Source organism: Fukomys damarensis, unplaced genomic scaffold (genome assembly GCF_012274545.1).
Source record: "Fukomys damarensis isolate Sample0158 unplaced genomic scaffold, DMR_v1.0_HiC HiC_scaffold_14, whole genome shotgun sequence".
Classification (NCBI taxonomy): Eukaryota; Metazoa; Chordata; class Mammalia; order Rodentia; family Bathyergidae; genus Fukomys; species Fukomys damarensis.
In genome coordinates, this window is record NW_022900926.1 from 22579406 (window position 1) to 22603472 (window position 24067).

Sequence of the window (24067 nt, forward strand, 5' to 3'; positions counted from 1 at the left end):
TAGGCCACATTTTGAGCAAAATTCACAAAATTTTCCCCAAACCTTACATGTGTACACAAAACAACACACTTTTAAGGATTTGCTTAAAGGAATGAAGCATGAGAAATACAGTGGGATACAAGCTCATAGCCAAATCCAAACCAGTGAGCATTATCTGATTCAACATGAGAAAAGATTACAAAATATATCTATGTTTTGTAGGGAGAGTTACCTAAAGACAGGGTTGCCAGACACACTCTACAGCCCTTTGTGGGAAGCCATAAGCAGGAGAAATAGAGCCATTTTTCAATTAGCCTAGCAGGGAGCTATTGGTAGGCCAGAGTTTCATGAGTCAGGTCTGACCTTTCATTACTGCTTTTACTATGAAGCCTGGCAGTGATGTATACTTACTTTCTTAATTTGATCTTAACTTTACCTTTAACTTACTAAAAATAGCCCTTTGTGCTCTTTCTTCTCAAGCAATGAAAGAATTAAACTTGGTAAGTCAATGGTTGATGATCCATGAGCTAGCAGAATAATATTGTAAATCCATGGATGATCTAATAGTTATATCTCAAAAGTTATAATTGGATTCCTGTTGAAATATTACAAGAGAGCCACTAGTGGGCTAGAAAAAAAGAGTTGCCATGTTGTTTTTCTTTTTCTTTTGTCAACAAAGAGGAGCTCAAGAAATCGCCAGAGTTGAGTGACAGAGTTAAATGCTCCTAGTTTTGCCTCATGTCTCATTTTACTTCAGATTGTTATTGTCCTAGCTGATACCTCATAGGATTAGCCATTAGATGCTTTGGTAGCTTTGTCAGTGAGTTCTTCTTTAAGACTAAATTGGGCCTGCCACCTGCCTTGCAAGCTACCCGGTACTAATAAAAAAAAATTACTAAATTGGGGCCGGGGATGTAGCTCAGTGGGCACTGTGCCTGCCTGGCAAGCACAAGATCCTGAGTTCAATCCTGGATATGAAAGATAGAAAGAAAGAAAGAAAGAAAGAAAAAGAAAGAAAGAAAGAAAGAAAGAAAGAAAGAAAGAAAAAGGAACACTTTTGCCCTATAAACTTGAGGCTATTCAGACCACTTTTTATCTTCTTTAAGTCATGATATAAATATAATTTAAACAAAATCCCACCTCCTAAACTCAATCTAGAAGTTCCATGAACTAAAATAATGTCTTCTTTCCTATCTACTTTCACATTCCCAGCGATCGCTTTCCCTGATTTGATCTCATATACATTAAAAGACTACTCTGTAGCACTCTGAATCATCTAACCAAGTAAGAAAGATTTGGAAGCAGGAATCTATCCAACAGATTCTCTTTTGGGGCCACATCAAGATGAGAGGTTCAGAATATTTAAGTGATAATGAAATGTGTCAGTTAACAGTCATGACAAAAAGCAAAAGTTAATGTTTTCTAAGTTTACACTACTTCCCTCTTTATCTGTATCAATAATTTTAATTTATATCCACTCATTACATAAGATCTTTGCACTTTCATCAACACCACCTGACAATCTCACTTTCTTTAAATGAAAATAAAACCAACTTTCCAAAATTCCCCCAAACCTTAACCTTGACAAGCCTCAGTCTCTCTATAGCAACGTATTACAGACCAGTCAAGTTTCTAATATTTCATTTGCATCTTAGGAGAAAAAGAGAAAAAAACCAAACCCAAACCCATTGCACTTAGGAACTGAGACCTGGCTATTATTCCACAAGCTTGAGAAAGAGCTTGATTATGGCAGAAATGGTCATTCTCCCACTACCACATTGTTTAAGGTAAAGAGAAATGGGCATCAATAATTTTCATTGAGCATTAGTTGTGCTAGAACTTCTAAGGAAAAGATTCAACACACACACACAGAGTTTAGCAGACTAGGGAAAAATGCTGTAACAAATTGGATTTTGCAGCCAAGTGTCTTCAGAGAGAAAGGGCAACAAAATTCCAAAGTGTCTCTGCTAGATCCAGCCATAATTAGCCACAAGGACTTGCTAGGAGGGTAACATCTGTCATAAAACTGAAATAGTTTCTTTACTTAAATAATGTTAACTTCAGCTAAACAGTGGGGTATTTGTTTACATGAAATTAAGGAAAAAGAAAAATCCAGTTACTATTAACACCAGGGAAACACACGCCAACCATAAACCAAAGATACTTTGGTGCTGTAGCCACAACAGACAAAATATGTGGGATGGGAGCAGAGAAATCCCTGATGATTGGATGACAGGGTCATAAGAGGTTTCCAGGACCTGCTATGTCTCCTGTGAGGCTGGTGCACCACTGTGTTCCATAACAAGTCACATAAACACTAGCTTATCAGCTGGCTTGTTAAAACAGAGTGTGCAACATCACTGTGTTGAAAAAGTGACTTCAGGCTTGCTGAAAGGTCTCATTAATCTGAGGAAACGATGCTTGGTGCCATAGATTAAACCCTATGGTCTCAAGCGGAATGCATGTGGAGTTTCCGTGAAAACGTTTCCTCGGTGCTTTTTTCAGTTTTGCTTTGTGATCTTAGCTGGAAAGCGAAATGATGGACTTGGGCAGGCAGTTCAGAAAGACATCTGTGAGGATTTAAGTTGGGCAGCTTTCAGAAGACGAAAGACGTTTAAAGTTAAGGCCTTTATCTGCAAACAATAGTATATTAATAAACTCTATACCATATTTACAAATGCATTCTCTTGTATTAAAACTAACAGTATTCTGTTCACAGTGCCATTGTTTATACAGGTAGCAATCCCATAATACTCATGTATTTTGGCATGGGAATCAGTAGCGCTTGGTATTTACAGAAAATGTACATTTGTGAATATAAACAGGTCACTGAATCCATAAAAGACAGATTGGCTAATGGTGCAAAGGAATGAACTGTACAGCACCTTCCCCCCTGATCAGAAGGAAACGTGGTTCTTAAATTGAGAAGATGCCAAATCGCTGACCCAAAGTGGCATGAAGTCAATAGCAAAACAATGAACCCCCTATTCAAGTTTGGGTACACCGAATAATCTTAGTCCAAAGCTTTAGATCCATTGTCTAGTGCATAAAATATAAAAGTTAAAAAGATCTATTATTATTCTCATAATAATAATTATTATTAAAATAGAAGGTACTTTCACGCTCTTGTTTGTGCTCTTGCACTTAAGACCAATATCCTCGAAGTTCCAAATATGCTGGTGTTTTTGTCCTGCAGATCAGCAGTCAGATGGCGAACCCCCAAACGCCTTGGAGCTAGGAGCTGCTGCCTGTCACAGTGCGACCCAGGGCCGGAGGGAACATGGCAGAAGCACCTCTTTCTCACTCCCATCCGTCCTCTCCTTGGTGGTGGTGGTGGTGGGGGCAGCCTGCCTGGAATCAGCTCCCACGTGACTGAATGGAGTCGTTCATTTCAGCAGCAAGTGCTGAGGTGACAAATGGCTCCTGTACACTTGGAAAAAGGAGGGGAGTCAGGTAAGTGGGAGGAGGGTGGCGTTCAAAAGAGCCCGGGATGAAACCCAGGAGCGCCGGCTGCTGGCAAGAGGCCCCTCGGGCATGGAGGCCTCCCTCAAGGAGATCCAGTGTCGCCGAGCAGGGCGCTACAGTGCGTCGCCTTCGGCCACAGTCTGCTCCTCACTCTCAGTCCCGGGGCCGTCGAGTTCCGCGCCAGTGACACTGCCCTTGCGCCTGTGCTGCTCGGACAGCAGGCTCTTCCACTGGGCTTTGTTGTGTGCGAGATGGCTTAGCATGCTCTCCGACAGGCTGCTGTTTCCGGTGAAGCGGGCCCACTCCCGGAAGAGAGGCTCCACGATGTAGGTCATGAAACCTGCCGCAGGCAAGAGGCAAGTCCGTGTCAGTCACCTGAGGTATCACCGCGTACTCCTCCCCAAGCACGGGTGGGGACCCAAGTGTACCCGGCAGGGGACAGGGACACAGACAAGGTGTGGTCACTACCCTTAGTGTAGGACCCTGAGATGTGCTGCTGTGGGCCTGTCACGTCTCTGTGCCTCATTTCCTCTTCTGTGAAAAGGAGCTAAGAAGAATAGCAACCGAACCCTTAAGGTAGTTATTACTAAACGACAATACATGTATAGCACGTACAATGTATTTTGTTTAGATAAAAAAAATGTCCTCCAAAAGGCTCTTGTGTTCTGAGGTGGGGCTGCCCCCCTAAAATTTAAAAAAAAATTTTTTTTTAAATTTTGAGACAGGGTCGTGCTAAATCACTAAATTGCCTAAACTGGGCTCTGCTGTGCTCTTCCTGCTTCAGCTTCCCAGAGTGCTGGATTACAGGTGTGGGCTGTGACCCTGACTTGAGATCGTAGTTTAATAGCATTATTAGGAGGTGATGGAAACAGAGGTGGGGCCCAGGTGAAGGGAGAAGATCATGAAGGAATGACTTGGGGGACTATATCTAGTTCCGGGTCCTTCCTCTCTGGGTCTTCCCTTCTCTGCTTTCTGGTGGGCATGAGGTGAGCTGTGTTCCCACCATGCCCTTCTGCTATGGTGTTTCTGCTTCTCCACAAGCCCAAAAATCAATGGAGCCGGCTGACTATGCACTAAAACCTCTGAAACCATGAGCCAAAATAAATCTGTCCTCCTTTAAAAAAACTGATTTTCTCAGGAATTTGTTAGAGCGATGAAAATCTAACACAAAGTGTAAAATGCTTAACAGATCCTGGCACGAAATAAGCCCTGATAAATAGGAGCTGTTATTATTTGCAGAGAGAGAAAAAGACATGAAAATAGAAAAGGAAAAGAGTGTGTTCTGGAACTAAGGAAGGCTGACTGGGAGGGGAGAAAAGGGCAGACAACATCAGGAAGGGTTACTTTACAACTTCAGACCATCTGAAGAATTTATACACTTACTGTGTACCATATGTTTTTCAAGACTGTCTTGCTTTGGATCTTGCTTTCAATTGCGTCAAGCAAGCCCATTCATTTCAAGTACAGATTTTTAGCTGCAAGAACAGTCTCACTTTAATGACTACAGAAGATCTTCTGATATTAACTTCTCTGTTTGCATGTCTGTTCTTTTAATGATTGAAGACTTGATGCTTCCTAATTGTGTTTTGATGTTAATGTGTTTTCCATATTAAACATGATTTGTTAAGCAAAGATAACTTTCAGTCTAGGCTAGAATTCTTGGAATCATCACAAACTGGGATTTATTTAGATTCCATTATTTTTCCTTAAAATGTAAATGTGGGAAATGTTTTACAGCATAACAAAATTTTCCACCAACTAAGCCTGTGTATTTATGGGCATATGAATTATGTCTTGATTTGGTAATCTTTTTATTGGACAAACACAGTAGACATTTGGCCTTTGAAGATGCTAGAAAGATCAGAAAAGGATCCAACAGTGTGAAATGTTACTGTATATTTCTGCATTATCTCATTTTATGCAAAATATGATTTAAATACTGAGATCATTTTAGATAACCTGAATGGAAGGACAGAAGTTAAACCAGTGGCTTAATGTCTGTATTGGGCATTTTGATAAGGTCACAATGCCTTCCCTCTCTCCCTCCCTACCTTAATTCCTTCCTTGCTCCCTTCTTCCCTCCCTCCCTCCCTCCCTCTTTCTTTTTTTCCTTCCTTTTATCTCTCTCATTTCTTCTCCCCTTACCTCTTTCTCTTTCTTTTTCCTTTCTCTCCCTCTCCTCTCTTCTCTATCCTTTCTTTCTCCTTTTTTCCCTTCTTTCTTCCTTGTGCTGGGGAGTGAATCCAGGGTTGCTGTACCACTCAGATTCATTTTCATTCCTTTTTATTTTTATTTTTTATTTTGAGACATAGCCTTGATAAACTGCTCAGGCGGGCTTGGAACTTGCCATCCTCCAGGCTTAGTGTCCTGAGTAGGTGGCACAGCAGGCATGTGTGCCACTGGCTTGCTATTCTTGAATTCTCTTCATCTCCTTTACAATCTCCATATCTATTTTCTAATATCTTTTACTTAAAAATTAGATATTTGATATCTAAAAAGATAGTTTGTGAAAAGATGCACAAACTATTCTATTATTTAAAGTATAAATATCTATATTTATACTTTTCAGATATACAGAGCCCCTACTCTAGGCAGGAAAGTGATTTTAAAGTTTGAATGGATACCATGAGGTGATTTTTCATGGAGAGGAAAGCTACTTGGGATCCTGCTTTGCCACTGTCTCTTCCCCAGGGATAGACTGGGTTTGCTAGAGTGTTGTCCTGGAGGGATGGGAGAGGGAGACAGGAGGAACAGTGGTCAATCCGATATTCATTTAATTTAAAACCTTCTTTTAAAAATACCAAATTTAGTAGAGAGAGGAGGAATTGTTGGTGTTGGTAGGGAATGCTTAGCCCAAGTTTCATTTGGGTAAATATGAATTACTTATGTAGAAAAAGCAGATCTAATCCTAATTGAGACCTGCACTTAAAAAAATTCTCATTTTGGAATGGGACTGGAAAAAGAGAAGGGTCATTTCCCAGAAAAGGGAGTCAGGACAGAGGACATTGTAGCATTTCTTAGGACCCAGTGGGAAAATCATTGCCAGATGGGGGTCATGGGACAGGAATGCTGGAACATGCAGCACCCCTTAGACTCTGTTCATCAGATTGGGTTTTTCCGGTTTAGACCGATCTACCCTTGTTGCACTTCCCAATTCTGAACCTGTAAGAGCAGCCACATATGGAGCTAGAAAGAGAAAGGTTTATGAACCGAGGGCCATTTTATAATCACCTTCTCTTTCTTGTTAGTATTGGTGTGCTGGTGTAGCATTCATGGGATTTCTCTACTCATTCAGCCTCTGCCCCATTTTAAAAAGAGGTATCTATGGTAATGACAATTTCCTGAGCTGAGAATCAGAACATATGATCTGACAAAATAAGTGTGCTCTCATGACAACAACAGGACAGAATCTCTGAAATCAGGGATGTCTTGCAAATCCAGGTTGTGTGTTTAGAAGGGTGAATGGTTCTGTTTGGGGTGTGTGTGTGTGTATCTGCGTCTGTCTGTCCGTGTTTCAAAATATATCATTAACAGTTGTCTAGAATTTTTTTTTCTAGTCAGCGCTTAACAGAGTGTTTTGGGATTAGGAACATTATTTGTAGAATCTCTATGACTAAAGCCTCTGAGAGGACACAACTGTATCCAAGGAGGCTGAGGTGTATTACTGTTATTGATATTATTATTTGCCTTGGGTTCCATATTTTTATCACCTTCTCCATTTTTGGGCGGAGGGATCATTCAATTATCAAAACAACATAATGATAGTAAGAGAAATTTGGAAAGCTGTGGATCATCCTTAATGTCATAATGTCAACATTCCATTCATATCTTCGTAGCTAAGTTCACCTAATGCTTATTTCTTGAGTGCTTATTTTATGACACCTCTGAGGGTTAGAGTTGACACACAGTGACTGTCAGCATATCATTCTTAGGTCACTTTGCTCTGACTTTCTTTGTTTTCAGGTGATCTTTCCAGATGCCCCTTTCCCTCCCAATGCCAAGGAATTAAACTTTGAGCCTTGTCATGGTCTGTGACCCTGTAAATGCATTAAGCTGCTTGAGGTCTGTGGGAATGGTAAAAAAACCAAAAAACCAAAAACCAAAAACATGAACTGCTATAAAAATATAAACTGCCAGAGCTATAAGAAAAACAATTAAAGTTGTATGTTTGGTTTTAACGGAAGGAAACTGCAGGGAAAAGAAAAGACTTGCTTTGTATGTAGATGGAGTTGGAGTTTTTAAGGTGTGAAAGAAATTCTTACTGGAGCAAAAATATTTTCTTTGCTTAAGTGAAGGAAATAAAATTTTCATAATTTGCTCTGCTCAATGATCTTATGCATAATACAATGCGATAAAGTCACAATTATTTTGGATGCCCCCCATCACCCATTAGCAGTACCACTAGTGACGCTTGAGCAGAGCGTGTGGTTTTAAGAAAATGAGTCTGAGGATATAATTTGAAGTGGGGAACAGAGAAATGCAGGACCCTAGACCACAAGGGGACAAAAGGGCTCTAGCAGCTTAGGCCTGGGGACTGAGCCCTTGGGAATGAGTGTTCAGGCTGGGGATGGGTACTTACACTGAAAGGGTCCTAAAAAGCCCTGGGGCTGACTCCCCACTTTTAAAACTTTGGAGTGTGAACAGTTGATTCTTATTACTTTTCTTCTACTTGATTTGATTTTAATTGTATTACAAACCACGAAGTTAATACAATAATTTAGCATTATGTTAAGGGTTTATAGCAAGGATTTTCTCCTGCTTTTCATAATTTCTCAGTTGAGAATTATCTAGTAGATCAGTCACAAATAAAGTGTTTATTTGGACTCAGTCATTCCAACTTCCAGCGCTGAATTTTGGAAAGCACATGTGGATCTTTTTTTGTAACTCCTGGAAGAAGTGCCAAACTATTAATTTCAAAATGACATGGAATTCAACTCACCAATTTGTATACTAGGGATTGAATCTTTCTGTTGATTACAAAGAGGACTGATTTCCAGTTCAAATTTTTGTTCAAGGTCACCTAAGAGGAAAAAAAGAAGAAACACATTGGTAACCCAGAATTTTTAAGACATCTGGCAAATAGTTTTAATGACCCTGTTGGAAGACATTATTCTGTGGGTCATTGTTGCTTGGCTTCTTGTCATTAGGAACCTGTTAGCAGTGACCTCCTCTGCTTTGCTGTGGTGGTTTGTTTGGAAATTTTAAATATTAAGGTGTCAGTGACCATTTATTTTTTTATTTTATTTTTTCTCTCATTGAGTTTATTGGTACATTTTAGGTATACAGTACAGTTACATTCAGCACTGGGATCTTGTACCTTTATGACAGGTCTCCTTTCCCTTCCCCTTCCCCTTCCCACTTTCCCTACACCTTTAGCCCTTTTCTTCCTATTTCACATTGTTAATTATCCCATTAGGATCTTGAGTACTATTATAGTTTTTCACACCAGAGAAACTATTTGGTATTTACACATGTGTGACTTATGCATTTCACTTAGGAGTATATCCTCAGTATGTATCCATTTTCCTCTCAATGACTCTAATTTCTCATTCTCTATGGCTGAGTAGTATTCCATTTTATAGAAAAACCACATCTTCTTTATCCAGTTTCCAACTGATGGGCAAATGGGCTGTTTCCAAGTTTTAGCTATTACAAATGTGCCACTATAAACATAGGTACACATATATCACTGTGATATGGTTCTTTTAATCCTTTTGGATGGCTGGGTCAAATAGAACCTCTAGTCCCAGCTCTCTGAGGTATCTTCATATTGATTTCCATAGTGGTTGCACCAGACTGCATTCCCACCCACAATGGAGAAATAGCAGAAAGAGTCAGTGACCATTTATAACGGGCTCATTGTAAATAGGTGTGCCCTGGGATTTGAGTAAACTTTCAGAGAAGATGTATGCAAACAAAACAGTGAATGGGCAACTTTCTAATATGAAAGAAAAGTTACAGCTTTAAGTTGCAGGTGAAGAAAACAACATTCCCACCCTTCCCCACTTTTCCTGCTTCCTGACCCTACCCTGGTTTTACCAGAGGCCAACCGGGAACAATAGGTAGGAAGTGGGTAGAAGGACTAGAAGGATCTCATTTGATCTGAAGCTACAAAATTGATCGGAAACAAAGCCAGGGCACTACTTAGTATTATAATGAATTCCTAAAGCCAGCTCCCTCCTTACCTCTACATTTCTATTTATAGTGATTTTTCAGCCACATTGCTGACTAGTGTTTTGAGTGTACAAAAAGCCAAAAAGCCCCCAAAACAAAAATAATTAGCAATGCTTTTTGTTATTAAGTGTAGTGCTGTTAGTGGGGCTTTGTTTATAGGAAAATCACAGTTTTGCTAAACATTTCACAAGGCTGGAAGTAGGTGTTCAATAAAAGCTTTTGGGATACTAGGTTGATGGAGGACATATGATTTGTAGTCACAATAGGACAGAAATTCTACTTTCTTAAAGGTATTGAGAGGTCAGGAAAGCGGTACTTGGTGTTTGGAACCTAGTATCTGTGCTGAGGCTCTAACCGTTTTCAGAACTCCCTGGATCTCATTTTTTGGTTCTACTCTGTCTTCAACCTTGATGTTGAGGTTTTTTTCCTTTGCTCAGCGTCATGAATCATATTAATTATGCTTTGTGCAAAATTGTTGGTAGTCTGTGAAAGCCTCTGTTTTCCAGGAGCACAACAGGATGAGTGGGAATTGGAGGCTAAATCCTAAACTGAAAACCAGAATAGGATTAATTATAAGGATACAAGGCATCTTATGCAATTAAAAAAAATAAGTCAGGAACTGGGCATGGTGGTGCATGCCTATAATCCCAGCTACTCAAGAAAGAAGCTGAGGCTGGAGGTTCTCAAGTTCAAGGTCAACCTGGGAAGCTTAGTAAGATCCTATAACAAAATAAAAAAATAAAATGGGCTGGGAATGTAGCTCAGTGGTAGAGTGACTCCCAGTATGTAAAAAAACAAAACAAAACAAAACAAAACAAAACAATATGGAGGACAGTCAGTTTGGGTGACCGGCGTCTGGTCTTCTCGAAACAGGCAGAACTTTTGGAGACAATAAGGCATTAGATAAAAAGAGCTAGATCTGCTCTCTCTGTCTCTTTCTTTGTCAGGAAACATGCCAGAGCAAAGTGTGTGAAAGCTCACTTTTACTCATCAAACTTACAAATATTACAGGTTTTTCCATTTCACAGTGCTGCACACTCATATATTTTAGGATCAATTTTGCAGAGATACTATAGGGTATTTTACTTGGCTGGTGTCATTTAGTCACTTAGGTAACAACTTCGTTGCACTAAATCTATGAGCCTTACTCTGCCCAGGTAACACAGTGCAGGCCCCAAATTGCTCAGAGCCTACATAAGGTGCTACACGAGAAGATGAAAGGGTTAAACCACCGTCGAAGGCCAAGAATGACACTTGATTGAGTAAAAACTGAATGGGACAGAATAGAATCTTTTCTCTGTTCCATTGTTAAATTTCCAAGGATGGAGATCCTAGTTCCTGTTTCACTGCTATTTCAATAGATTATATATCACACGAGTAAAGAAAGTACTTATCTAACAATCTAAAATCTCTTTGCGCCAATTTCATCATATTTCCTTTTGTTTTTCTCTCAGTGGAGATTTTGTATCATGAGCAACTAGAACTGAGCTTTTGATTTCTGACCATGCACACTCAATTCGAGTGAAATTACAAAGTTGTAGGAGTTGCATGAGGACTTTTATTCTGAGAGAAAGCCTGGTTAGTGAAGCCTTCTGGCCCCACATGAACTTGATTCTTCTTTGTCTTCTGTCTTTGGGGCCATCGTGATGTCACTGACACATCTTTCAATGGAAGCTTCTCCAAAAGATTCTCTGTTGCTGTTTGACCTCCCCACAGAGCTGGTATGTGGGACACTTCAAGCTTTATTTGTTCTCAGCCTTTCAAACCTGATCCTGTCACTAGTGTGAGGCCACTGCTGGTGCCTGAACAAACATCCTGAACACTGAAACCAAGCCTGAAGAAACAAGGCTGTGTTCAAAGATCCATATCCCACCCAATGTCAAGATCCTGGTTGCTAATTCACTGCCTCATTTCTGAAGAAAGGTAATCTTTCAAAAAATTATACCTTAACTCAGAGTCATTCATCTTTCCCCCACCACCATTCATCTTTTTTTGCAGCAAAACTTTTCTACTTCAGTGTTCAAACTATATTTGAAGGAATGAACCCAATCTTCTTGCAGCCCTGTTCTATTTCATTATGAACTTTTTGAGAAAGTGAGGGGAAGGCAGACAAAAAGATCTGAGTTTTCTGTCAGAGTAGAAGACACCAACCCAAAATGGCACTTAGCCTTTGGGCTGTGCTCAAAATAAAGTCAGGTAAACATCAAACTGTGCCTCACTTTATTATATCCACAGAGGAAAGATATTTCTCTCTCTCTCTCTCTCTCTCTCTCTCTCTCTCTCTCTCTCTCTCTCTTTTCTTCTTTTTCTCTCTTAAACACAGCAGCAGAGTGACTGTCTGGTCTGAGGATTATTTTTATCATGAGAATGGAGTTAAACATAAGGTTACTGTGAGTCCTTCCTAGTGTTGTAAAGTTATACCATGCCACATCATAGAGCAGCAATTGTTGAAGGGCACTATGCTAAATGGTTCCTCTCCTACTCTCTCTCTCTCTCTCTCTCTCTCTCTCTCTCTCTCTCTCTCTCTCTCTCTCCTCTCTCTCTCTTTCTTTCCTTCATCTTCTATATCTCTATATATCTTCCACTTTCACTCTTTTTCATTGTGTCTCATTCCTGCTTGTTTCCATAGTAAGTTGACATTATTCATTAAAAAAAATTTTTTTTTCAAACGAAAGAGTTGGATGGTTTGCAAGAGAGTTAAAGAGAAAGGTTAGGATAATATGAGTTGATGGGAGAACAAATGTCATGATAGATTAGCCGTTTCCTGTTTTTAGTAGGACAAATGCCTAAAGGGAGAAAAGGCAACGGAACCTCTGCTGCTGGATCACTACCAACCTTGTCTGTAGAATTCTTCACAGACCCTTTCACTCCATTGCTTGCTCATCTCCCAGATTCTACAAGGATTGCAAATGTCAGCACACTTCAAGGCGATCTGAGAAATGACAAGGCAGGAGAGATTGTCAGAGGATGACAATATTCCCTAAGCCAAGGGCACTGCGCAGCCTGCTGGTTTGCTGCATGGTACCAGGCCTGTATTTTCAGGTGGCCTCCCTGGCCAGCCTCTTTAGGAAACAGCCCTATTCACAACTACACAAAACCCTTCATTCATAACTCCTGCTTTATAGGGGCCAGAAGGAGAGAAGAGCCACAGTTCAAGGACAAGGAGCTCTCTGGAGGAGCCTTGGGGTAAGGCAGGCCAAGGAAAGCCATGGCCCTACTCCTTCTGTTGCCCCACCTCTTATAGGCAGTGAGGTTGCAGGACCTCTGGCCAGGCTCAGGTAAGATCATGTGGAACTCACTGTCCCATTGACCCAATCCACACACAGCACTTAAATCCTGTGTGCCTGCATTTCTCTCTCTGTGCCTGCATGTGTGAGTGAGCTCTGTTTGCTAGCCAGGGTGCTGAGTCATGTCAAAACTAGGAGTGTAATGTTTGTGTAGCTAACTCTAGGGCTTCCCGGCTTGCTCACACTGGTCTGGATCCAGCAGTCCAGCTTTTGTCAGTGATGATGACCCTAGGGAGGTCATCTTGAATTTCCAGTCAAGTGGATTCTCTCCTGTGACCATTGCCTGCTAAGAGACTGCTTCTGAGAGACTTGCCTACCATGGTGTCCGTTGTTTTGACTCGCTTGGTATCTGGGAGAATCTTGGGTCATGGGAAGTTGTAAATTTGTTTATTTACCTCCTGGTTGGTGGTGGCATTGGTACACGTCAGAGCAGGTTAGGGACAGATATCCCTTCCAGGTTCTGCCTTTTAGAGATTCGAGTTAGCAAGTATCCCTTTGGAAATGGGAGTGTTCAGGACAAATCTTTTTATTACTTATAGCCTGGCTTGAGTCACTCAAATCAAGCATCTGCTTTGTCTTTGAGCGTTCAGGTACGAGAAGATTAGTTGGGCAGGAGGGAGGAGGCAGGAGGGAGGCACAGCTCCACAGCTGGGTGTAGGGTACTTCCTGGCAAGGATGGGACACTTTGGATAGCTACACAGCATAGCGCGAGGACCTGAACAAAAATCGATGCTTCTGTCTTTAGCTCCCGGTTAAAGTTGATCTATCTAGGTGAATTCATGGTCCATGTATTCAGTCTTTTGTTTCAGAAGGGTAGAAGGAAGATAAGAGAAAATGGAGGATCAAGAAGAAAGCTCTGATTTGGATACCAGGTCACACTGCTACTTCCCAAGTTTACTCTGCCCTCATTCTCATGTTACAAATGGCTTCTTGTCATGGAGTAAAGCAGAAAGGGTTAGGCTTTCAATGTAATTTACAATAATTTATTTACTGGTGTCTAAAAATGGTGCATCTTAGGTGAAAACAACAGGTTAGATAGTAAAGTAAACCCATTTAAAAAGATTTTAGGTAAAGGAAATCCTCTTGTTTTTCAACTTTTGATGGTACTATAATTAATATATTTTTATGTCACAGAGACAGGCTTTTAAGACTGCACAGGTATCATACTGGTCAGTTTTATGTCAAGCCACAAAATCAGAAAACGTGGTAAACACTTGGGCTGGGAGTGTAGCTCAGTGGTAGAATGCTTGCCTAGCTTTCCCAGGTTTCTATCCATAGCACTGCAAAAACAAACACAAAAGCCACAAAAATAACACTTACTGCATGCGTACAACCTTCTAGCAGGGATACTTTGTGGTGAAGTAGTTACAGAAGGGAACAGGGAAAAGTGAGATATTTTTACCGATGTGAAATATAGACTTTGATTGGAAACCACTTAACAATTTCGTGTCTCAGAGCTTTTATTTTTTATTTTATTTTTTATGGTACCAGGTATTGAACTCGGGTCCTTGCTCTTGCAAGGCAAGCCACCGAACCTCTGAGCTAAATCCCTGGCCCATCAGAGCTTTTATAAAGTAGCTCACTACTCTAATTTATACCATGGGAGATTACTCCTTCTGAAATGTGGTAAAATCATTGATCATGCCTCTAAGGGTTTTTGCTGAGCAAGGCGGATGGGTTTTTTGGTTATTGTTTACCTGAAGCATGAAGTGTCTGTCCTGTGCATCCACCAGTCTTAAGTCTTTGTTGTGGAGGTGAGTTTTCAATCGGGTCAAAAATTCATTCTGCCTGTTGATGTCTGTTGCCAAAATCAGGGAGCCCAGCTGCTGTTCAATATCCTGTCTGCATCCATAGAACAAAAGAGAAAACACACACACACACACACACACACACACACACACACACACACACAAACAAAGTGAATCCCGTTGAGGAGGAGGATTGATCTCCCCATCCTCAGGTGTCTTCTAAGCTCACCTCTAACTTTCACTCTCTTTATTACACAGTGTCCCAGGACCCCACAGCCTAACAGCAAGTCTCCTATCCTTAGATGGGAGGCGAGCCAGAGCTGTGTGGTGATTGAAACCTTGGGTGAACAACTGTGGAAGTTAATACATTTCCATGGTTCCCAAGAGGGGAAACTGAAAGCCAAGTAGAAATGCATGCTTTAAGGGACACAACAAAACCTGCAGAGTCACAGGAGCTGTGCTTCTAAAAAGTTCAATCTAGTCCAAATGTTAGGATTTTCATGGCCTGAGAAAATAAGAGAGTAATAGTGATTGGTATTATAAGATGGAAAGTTCTAGCAACAGCATGAAATAGAACAGAAAGACATAATTAAATGTAAAGAAATAAAGGGTGACTAAGACACCATTAAATACTACTGGGCAAGAGATATATTTGTTGACAAATGATTTTGAGGAAGTGGAGTATTTTGTAAAAATAAAGGCATATCAAAGATGTATTTCATATGTAGAAGCAATTAGTGGAAGGCTTTTAACTTTTTATTTTATTTTTTGGTTTTTAAGATAGGGTCTTGCTTTGTAGTGCAGGGTGGCCTTGAACTAACTACATAGCCCAGGCTGGCCTTGAACTCTCTGGAATCTCCCTGCCTCAGCCTCTTGAGTGCTGGAATTACAGGTGTGCACCACCACACCTGGCTCATAACTGTTTTTAAAGTTCACCTTTAGAAATGAAATGTGTAACTAGAGTTCATAGCACATACTTACATAATTTAATGAATAAATAGAAAGCGAACATCGTGTAATTGCCACTCAGATCAAGAACGTTGTCTTCCAGTACTACAGAAAATCTCCATCGCTTCTCCCATCACACCCTCCTCACCCCAAGTCTGAAGTACCCACTTTCTTACTATTTGTGTTAGTGATTTTCTTGCTACTTATAACAATTTAACCACCTGTGCATACATGTTTAAATGATATGCTTTAATGTTATCCTTTTTAAACTTCAAGTTATGTGACATATGTTAATCCACGTCATGTTTCTTTAGTTTAAAGTAATATACTTGGAATTCTCCATGTTGGTGTGGAGGCTGTAGTTTTCATTATATTATATCCCGGTGGAGGAGTATAACAATGTGTTACCAATGGGCACTTGGGTTGTTTCTGATTTCTAGTTTTTGTCTAGAAACACACTGGAGCGACACAATAAATATCTTTGCATACATCCACTTATATATGTACAGAGGCTTCTCTAGGGTTTACGACTAGGAGGGGAATGACTGGATCACAGCGTGTGATTGTCTGTGATATATTGCCAATTATTTTCAAAATGATTGTCTAAATCTTTACTCCTAGCAGTAATAGATGAAACTTTCATTGCTCTACATTCTTACCCTTTGCATTTTCTTTCCAATTAGGTGCCTGTCATGCAACACTGTACTCAGTATAGTTTTTTATTTTTGGTACCAGGGATCAAACTTGGACCCTTGTGCTTGCAAGTCAGGCAGCAGAATTGCTGAGCCAAATCCCTTGCCCTGAATTCCTCTGATTTTGCTACTGAAGCTGTACATATTTTCATTGGGTTATTGGCAGTTTTTATTCTTTTAATTTTTCTATTCTAGTTTTCATAATGCAATTGGCTTTCTCCCTTTTTCTTATTGATTCTAAAGATCCTTCACATATTTTGCATATGTGACTGACTCCTTTTCAGTTATGCATTGAAAATATCTCTTTTCACTCTGTGGCTTGTCTTTCTGCTTTATGATAATTTTTGATAGAGTTTTAATTTTTAATGTAACAATCTATAAATCTTTTTATTTAGTGTTAGGTTTTATTTCCTGTTTAAGAAGTCATTCACACTTCTACTGAAAACTTCCTCTACTTATATTCTAATAGGTTTATAATTCCATCATTCATATTTTGAAGTAAGTGATACATGTATCTGTAATCTATTTCTGAACATTAATTACATGAAACACACAGCTCACAAAAAATGCAAAATGCCTCCAAAACTGGAAGTGATATTACTTTTAGTATAACAGAAAGCAGATTTAAACACCTATGTGATACTATTTCTCCCATCTTTATTGATGAAGATTAAAAGTGACAGCTAAATAATTTGCTGAATTAACAGTGTTTCTGGAGAGTAGTTTAGGAATTAGTGTTAACAGCATTTGATAGTAGAAATGATTTGACAGTTCATGTACAAATTTATAGAAACATGTTAGGCTGTAATTAGTAAAGTAACAAGTTAAATATTCTAAGATAAGGAGATAGAAATCACAAGTATTTTGTAAGTAGGAGATTAGTTAAACCCTGACACATTAGTACTATGCAATTATTAAATATGATGATGTGTAGCTATATTTATTGATATGGAAATGTCATGTTTTATTGTTATATTAAAAAGCAGCATGCTAAGTGTGGTTTCCATAGTCACAAAAAAGAATCTGGAAAGATATAATGTGATTATGGTTGATTTTTTTCTTCTTTATGTTAACATTGTATAGCTTCTTTAAAAATGTGAATATTATATTTATAATTAGAAAATAAAAATATTTTAGTTAGATATAATGTTTTGTGAATTAAATTAAAAAACAAACTAAAACCCTCAAGTAATATTTACAACATATATGGTTACTATAGTTAATATACAGAGTTCTTACAAATAAAACTGATAGGAAAATAGGAAAAGACCAAATAAAAAATTTGTTCTTTAAATAAACATCAATGGCCAATAGACACAAAAAATTTCAGTGTCAGTTTAAATGAAAGACGCTTGCTCAATGAATAAAAATCTCTTTTTATCTCTGAACATATAAACACATATATGTATATGTATTCACATATATGTGTATCAAGGTTGCAAATATTTAAAAAATATAATAAAGATAAAGCCTGACTTTGGTGATGGTGCATTGGTAGATTTTCTTATAATTCATAAATGGAATTATAGATGGATATAGCTTTTTAAAAAAATAATTTAAAAATATGCAACAAGAACACTAAAAATTCAAACTTTCTGGCCAATAATAGGTATTAGCATTTGAAATAAAAACATAAGCTTAAGAATGCTCACTGAACATTATTTGTAATGATAAAAAATTGGAAATTTATAGCTAAATGGATGCACATTGAGGCAATACTCTTAAGCGACATAAATAGGATACATGTGTAAAAACCAAATAGTTTCTCTAGGGTGAGAAACTGAAAGTGTAAATAAGGACTAAAATATAATAGGTTTTTCTCTAGGGTGAGAAACTGAAAGTGTAAATAAGGACTAAAAGGTATAATAGGTAATGTGAAACAGGAAGAAAAGGGACAAAGGGAAGGGAAATGAGAGGGGTAGGAGAAAAGAAAGAAGGGAATGGAATTAATTGAGAAAATGAAAAATAGGGAAACAAAGTCTTTGTAGATAGGGAGGCATAGGGGGGTTGAAGGGAGGGCAGGGGAATGGGGAAAAAAAGAACTAAGATTGATTATGTACAGGTGCAAATTTCCAACAATAAATGTCATTATATTGTGTATCTTAAATGTACCAATAAAATTAATTTTAAAAATTGGAAATAATCTAAGTTCCAAACAGTAGACAATAATTACATTGATTTGGACACCTTTTTGATGCATAACCAATTAAATAATTTTAATTTAACAGGTTTAATGATATGGGAAAAAAAAAGCCTTTATAATAAGTGAAAAATACCAGGATGTGAATTTGAAACTAAGTCCTTTATTTTACAGTTAAATTGAAAGCAGACTAAAAGAAAATATGACAAGCTAGCATTAACTAGCCCCAGATACCATGATACCAGTGATTTCAATTTTCTTTATTCTAAGAGGATAAACCATATAAAAGTGTCAATATTCTACTGTTTTTGACCTTACAAAAAACAACTTCATGAGGTTCAACCTATGCTTTTCTCAATTTCCCTTAGTCTCTACAGTTTGTGTAGCTTTCAAAACGAGGAAAATGACTTTAAAGTATTTGTATGAGGCTAGGAGTAATAATGATGATCACGATAATAACTGGTATTATAAAGTATTTTCCCATGTACTATTGCATAACAATTATTCTTTTGAAAAAGTAACATGGTGTTTCACAATGATACATAAATATGTGACATTTTAATTTGAAATCCATAAGAAAGATAAGGCGAATCTAGGATGTTAATGCTAAGTGAGCAACAAGCAAGATGGACACAGGGATTATCTAGGATAGCCCTATTTAACCTGGTCCTTTCCTCTCTTTTCCCTTTCATTTCATTCTTTCCCATTCCTCTCCACTTACCTTTTCTTTCCTCGCCTTCTCCTTCTTGATTTCTTGTTCAATTTTTAGTTCACTTGCATTTAGATTTTTCAGTGCTGGAATTTATTATTCTAATAAAAGGCATACGTTTTTATACCATGCACGAGGGCTGGATTTATTTAGTTCCAGGGGGGTAAAAAGTTATCAAGATTGAAGTTCCTCTTGCAAATTCCACATTCCTCTGGATACCAGGAAATAGCATGAGATAGTATCAGAGGGCCAGAACATGCTACCTGTCCTATGGGGAAATTCGGCTTGGTCCTTGACCTCAAGCCTCATGCTTGTCATTAAGAAGGGTGCAGCCAGCTATTTTTGCCACTCACTTAGTTCCCCTGGGTTTTGCACATTGTCATCAAACAGATCAGAATTAGTGGTGTCCTTGGAAGACAGCATAGCAGCTAACTTGGGACAAGTATGAAAATGGGGCAGTGGCCTTGGATTGAGTGATTCGGCTTGCATATGTAGGCTAACAAACAATAGACCAGGAAACTAGTATTTCCTCCTCTGTTTGAAATGGAAGAGCCATTACACAAATTAATGGTGAAAAGATTGTTGGGACCAATTCACTTACTCATCGAAAGAATTTTAGAAGAGGAGTTTTGATTACTATTTTTGCTAAGACTGGCAATTATGAAACACACTTAAACCAGTCCTAAATCTAGCTCGATAATGCCTGTTTCTCCCTGACAAATATTTATTCTTTGGATTTAAACGGGAGGACAATTTTGCTAACGTAAAGGACAAGAATTTGGCAAAGCAGAGTGTTGATTCGGAAAAGTGTGAAAGCCCAGAGCTGTTTTATTATCCCTTTTCCTGACTTCAGGTCATAGACCATCCAGGGCCCTTTCAAAGTGTGCAGAGAGATTCTGATTTCTGGATCGCATTAACTGACACCGCATCTCTTCTGATAAATAACCAAAGGCAGGCAGGAAGTACAGCACTGACTCTCTGCCCTTCGTCCAGGAGGTCCCAAGCACGCACACCCCAGAAAAGGCGCTTATCTTTCCCGAGTGCACATGTCTATCTCCTCTCGTGGCACTTACGTCATTTCCTTTGGCAAGTGAGCGAGAAGCCTTGATTCTCGGAGCATGCCAATTGTAGATCGCCAGTGGTGATTCTCCAGCACAGACATATTCTAGAAAGAAGGAAAGAAAGAAAAAACAAAAAACCAAAAGCTATAAATGAGGGAGAAGCCAGATATTGATCTTTCGCTGTGAGCACAGCTGCCCGGAGACATTTTCCCTCCTGCCGGTTGGTATCTGATGACGCAGAGGTGGACCAGAAAAGAAACACAAAAGTAAAACCACGACAAGGCCCGTCCTTGAGGCTGTGATGATATGGGGAGAGGGTCGGGTCTTGCAGATCCTCCACTCCAGAGCTGAATGAGGCTGTTAGCAGCGTCATTCATTGCTGCCTTTGCCTCTGATCTCAGTAGCTTGGTCCGGCAACACTAACTGTGCAAGAGAAAGTGAAGCAGTTAAAACAGGTAGCACTGGATACCATGGTCCGATAGTCATAACACAATCCAAGATTATCCTACCAAACTGAACAGAAGCCAGCCTTCCAACCTGCGCTGTAATCTACTGCAAGCTCCGCCGTTTCTCAGCATTGACAATCACCCCCCCATGTTGAAGCCACGCGGACAGCTGAACACTCAGACCCCCAAGTCCTAGTCAACTCTGATTCCACTCTCTGGGCTTGTGGTGATTAAGTCTTATGTACACCAAACTTTGAGAACCACTGTCAGAGAAGCAGCTCTGTCCATAACCTTCATGACCAGAGTATTGCCATTTAGCCCATTGGGTCTGGAGTTAAAATCTACAATTGCTTCCTTGTTTAATTATCTTGATATTTCTTGTGGGAACCTCTACTACTTTCACTCTCTCCTTTAATTTATTATTACTTTAAATATGCTTGTTATGTGAACATTTAACTAACCATGTAAATAATGAGCTTATTATAATTCATTATGTTTTGTTCTAATTAGCAAGCATTATATTCTTATCACTGACTTAATAAGAATAGAACCCTTCTCAACTCCAGGCAGTCTTTTTGTTTTATTTTCTTAGTTTGTTTATTTTGGTTCATTTCAGGAGAGGGTATAAACTTACAAACAGGATAGCATGGATTAAAAGTGAGAGAAACTGTACAATTCTATATAAGGTACAGAGTTTCTGCTTTGTAAGATAAAAATGTTTTATAGATGTATGGTGAGCAAGTTTGCACGACATTATGACTGTTTACTACCACTGAATTACTTCAAAATAGTTAAAGTGATAAATACAGGGTCATGTCTATTTTCTTGCAATTAAAAAAAAGCAAAGGGAAAGAAGCAAAGAAAATAATATGGACAGTACGCAGAACCAGGAGTGAGACTGAAAACCACCCATCATGAGGCCTCTCCTACTATATCCAAGCCACCCATGTAATCCTCAACGTTTTAGCAAATGGAAAAAGAAAACCCCCAGGAATGACACAGTCCAGGGTCCATTAGGAAAACACAAGCTCAAGAAAACTGGCGCTATTCTTGGTTCTAAAACCAGACAAGGATTTCTCCCCCAGACTTTGTTATAATGAGTTTCATGAGGCCGAGCCCTCTACCCCTCCTTGTCCAGGCTGTTATATTGCTGTTTATTTCTCTCCCTGCCAAGGAGTCATTATTCTTTATTCACCACTTTGACCACATTTGAACCAGTGATGAGGTTTTATTATTTTCATCCACTGGTTTGTTATCTCTATTTGGGCATGAGCCACAACATGACAAAAGAAAATGTTTGTTAGACATAACATGCTAGACTAATTTGTTTTGATTGTAAAGATTTATGCGTGTGGAGAGTGATAGCTTTAGTGCGATGTAACAGATGTTCAATCCTGTAGTGACATTTAATTCAGTTGCTCATAAGTTCACTTACAAGAATAATTTATGTACATGTGGACATGCATGACTGCATGTGACTTGTAAGGGGCCAGAAAACGAAGAAGAACTGATGATAAATGACACAGTATCCAGGCTGAGTGGAACAGAAGTGGGCAGGAGGTGGCCTTAAGCATTGTTATTGATGCCAGCCTGACTCAACAACTTCATCCACAACCTTCTTGAAGTCAGACTACAAGGATATTTGGGAGATTTTTCTGGTGAAATCATACTTGGTGGACAATAGGGAAATGGAAGGAAATTGAGGGGACTCGAAGCTGACACAGAAAAAAAAAGACCACAGAAGATATGGTTGCAAAAACACCATTTTGTGGAAGTCTTTATACAAAAAAGTGTGTTTTGGCCAAGACTGTGCTGCAAGCAGGGCCACTTCAGTGACTTCCTGAGAGAAAGAAAAGAAAGAGCAGTGGAGGGAGGAAAGTATCAAGCTGGGATTTGAATTTAGGGCCTGTGTCTGTTGGGCACACATTCTGCTCTCGATCCTAGAACTTACATCTTCATTCCATTTCTCCCAAAGAGTTTTACTTTGATGTAATACATATCTTTATGAGTGAAAATCTTTTGTTGCCCTATCACATTCTTCCGCAACAATAATGTTTAAATTTGAAATTTTAGTTTAAAAGATTTTCCTAATGTTGGGCTCTATGCATTATTTTTCAAGTTTATCAAATTTATTTATCAAGCTTATTTGTCAAGTTTATTGAATTTATCATGCCGTTATTACCAGTAACTAAGTGATCAAATCCCATGTGCATCAAAAATGCCGGAGAGCAAAAATTTATTGGTGATACATCAATTTTTGAGATGGAGGAGGGAGTTACGGTGCCTCAGGTATAGGAGACTTCTTCTGACATTTCCAGTAGTTCCTTCTGTGTTTTTACACTCAGGCTAGTGTGTAGTGTGACTCAGAATGGGTAAGAGGTCTGTCTCGATTCTGTAAAGTGGAAACAGGGTGGTTGGAAAAAGTGATACAAAATGTAGAACTGGTTTGGCTCCTTGGCAAACCTTTCCAGGCAGTTCAGTTTAAGGATCTGAAAATGGGTTCTGTTAACACTACTCCTGCCTGTGTACGTTTTGGAAAGGCTTCATGTGTCCTGTGGTGCACATATTCTGTTTGAAAACTGCTGCCATCCGTGACTGCTTTGGAGAACGGTGAGCATATCTTATTCATCTTTGTCCCACAGTATGTGGCACAGTGCCACTTAAATAAGTAAATATTTGTTGAGTGGATCCGTGTAATTAATCTACCAAACCCCAAATGCCATAGCTGCAAAAGTTCACAGAAGTGTTAAAAGAAAGAGCCTGACTTGAATTTTTGGCTAAGATCTGGTAGAAGCCAGACTTGGGGTCTTATGTTGTTGAAATCCTTAGACACAAGCCACAGAAAATTTTAAATTATTATGGCAATTGGCTCTTCCAATTACTCATTCAGAGACAATCAGGATACAACATACACCAGGTAGTATTTGTTAATTACAAGATGCAAATGGGAAGATCATTAGAAAGAATCATTTCCGCTTGTTCTGCATGGTGTCGCTTAGTGCTGTCTCAGTCAGAACATATGATCAGCGGGAGTAGCTACAAAACACTGGACCCATGTTGCCTACTGAGGGGACTACCTGAGTGAATACATGCTCAGAGACTTACTGTCCACCTGGAAGATGGATATCTAATCCAGCGATGGTAATTTAGATTGACAAATACTGGATAAGGGAAGCAATAGAAGGCTATGAAATTATGTCGGAGGGACATGGACGATGGGTTTTAGGGGAAAGGAAGGATTTCAGGAGAAAGATGTGGCCAAGCTGAGAACAAAGGGATGAGAGAGACAACTCAGTATTATAGGCAATATGTTCTATTATATATTCGATCAGAACAAAATATACTATGCAATAATACATTTGCCAGAAGAGCATGTGTCAAGAGGGGCACTGTATATCTTGTTTCTCTATTTTATTGT

The 24067-nt window shown here is 39.1% G+C and overlaps 1 protein-coding gene across 6 annotated transcripts in view; it reads right to left on the reverse strand.

Moving 5' to 3' along the window:
* Positions 1-972: 972 nt before the first annotated feature.
* Pde7b (phosphodiesterase 7B) overlaps positions 973-24067 on the reverse strand; it is a 307395-nt gene continuing 284300 nt past the window's right edge. For all 6 annotated transcript variants that reach the window (XM_010626564.3, XM_010626562.2, XM_010626565.3 and 3 more), the window contains 5 exons: positions 20216-20307; positions 14603-14747; positions 12454-12550; positions 8384-8464; positions 973-3784 (listed from right to left, as the gene is read on the reverse strand). In XM_010626564.3, the coding sequence (XP_010624866.1) occupies positions 3558-3784; positions 8384-8464; positions 12454-12550; positions 14603-14747; positions 20216-20307 (642 nt within the window). In that variant the 3' untranslated portion in view covers positions 973-3557. The remainder of the gene's footprint in view (positions 3785-8383; positions 8465-12453; positions 12551-14602; positions 14748-20215; positions 20308-24067) is intronic.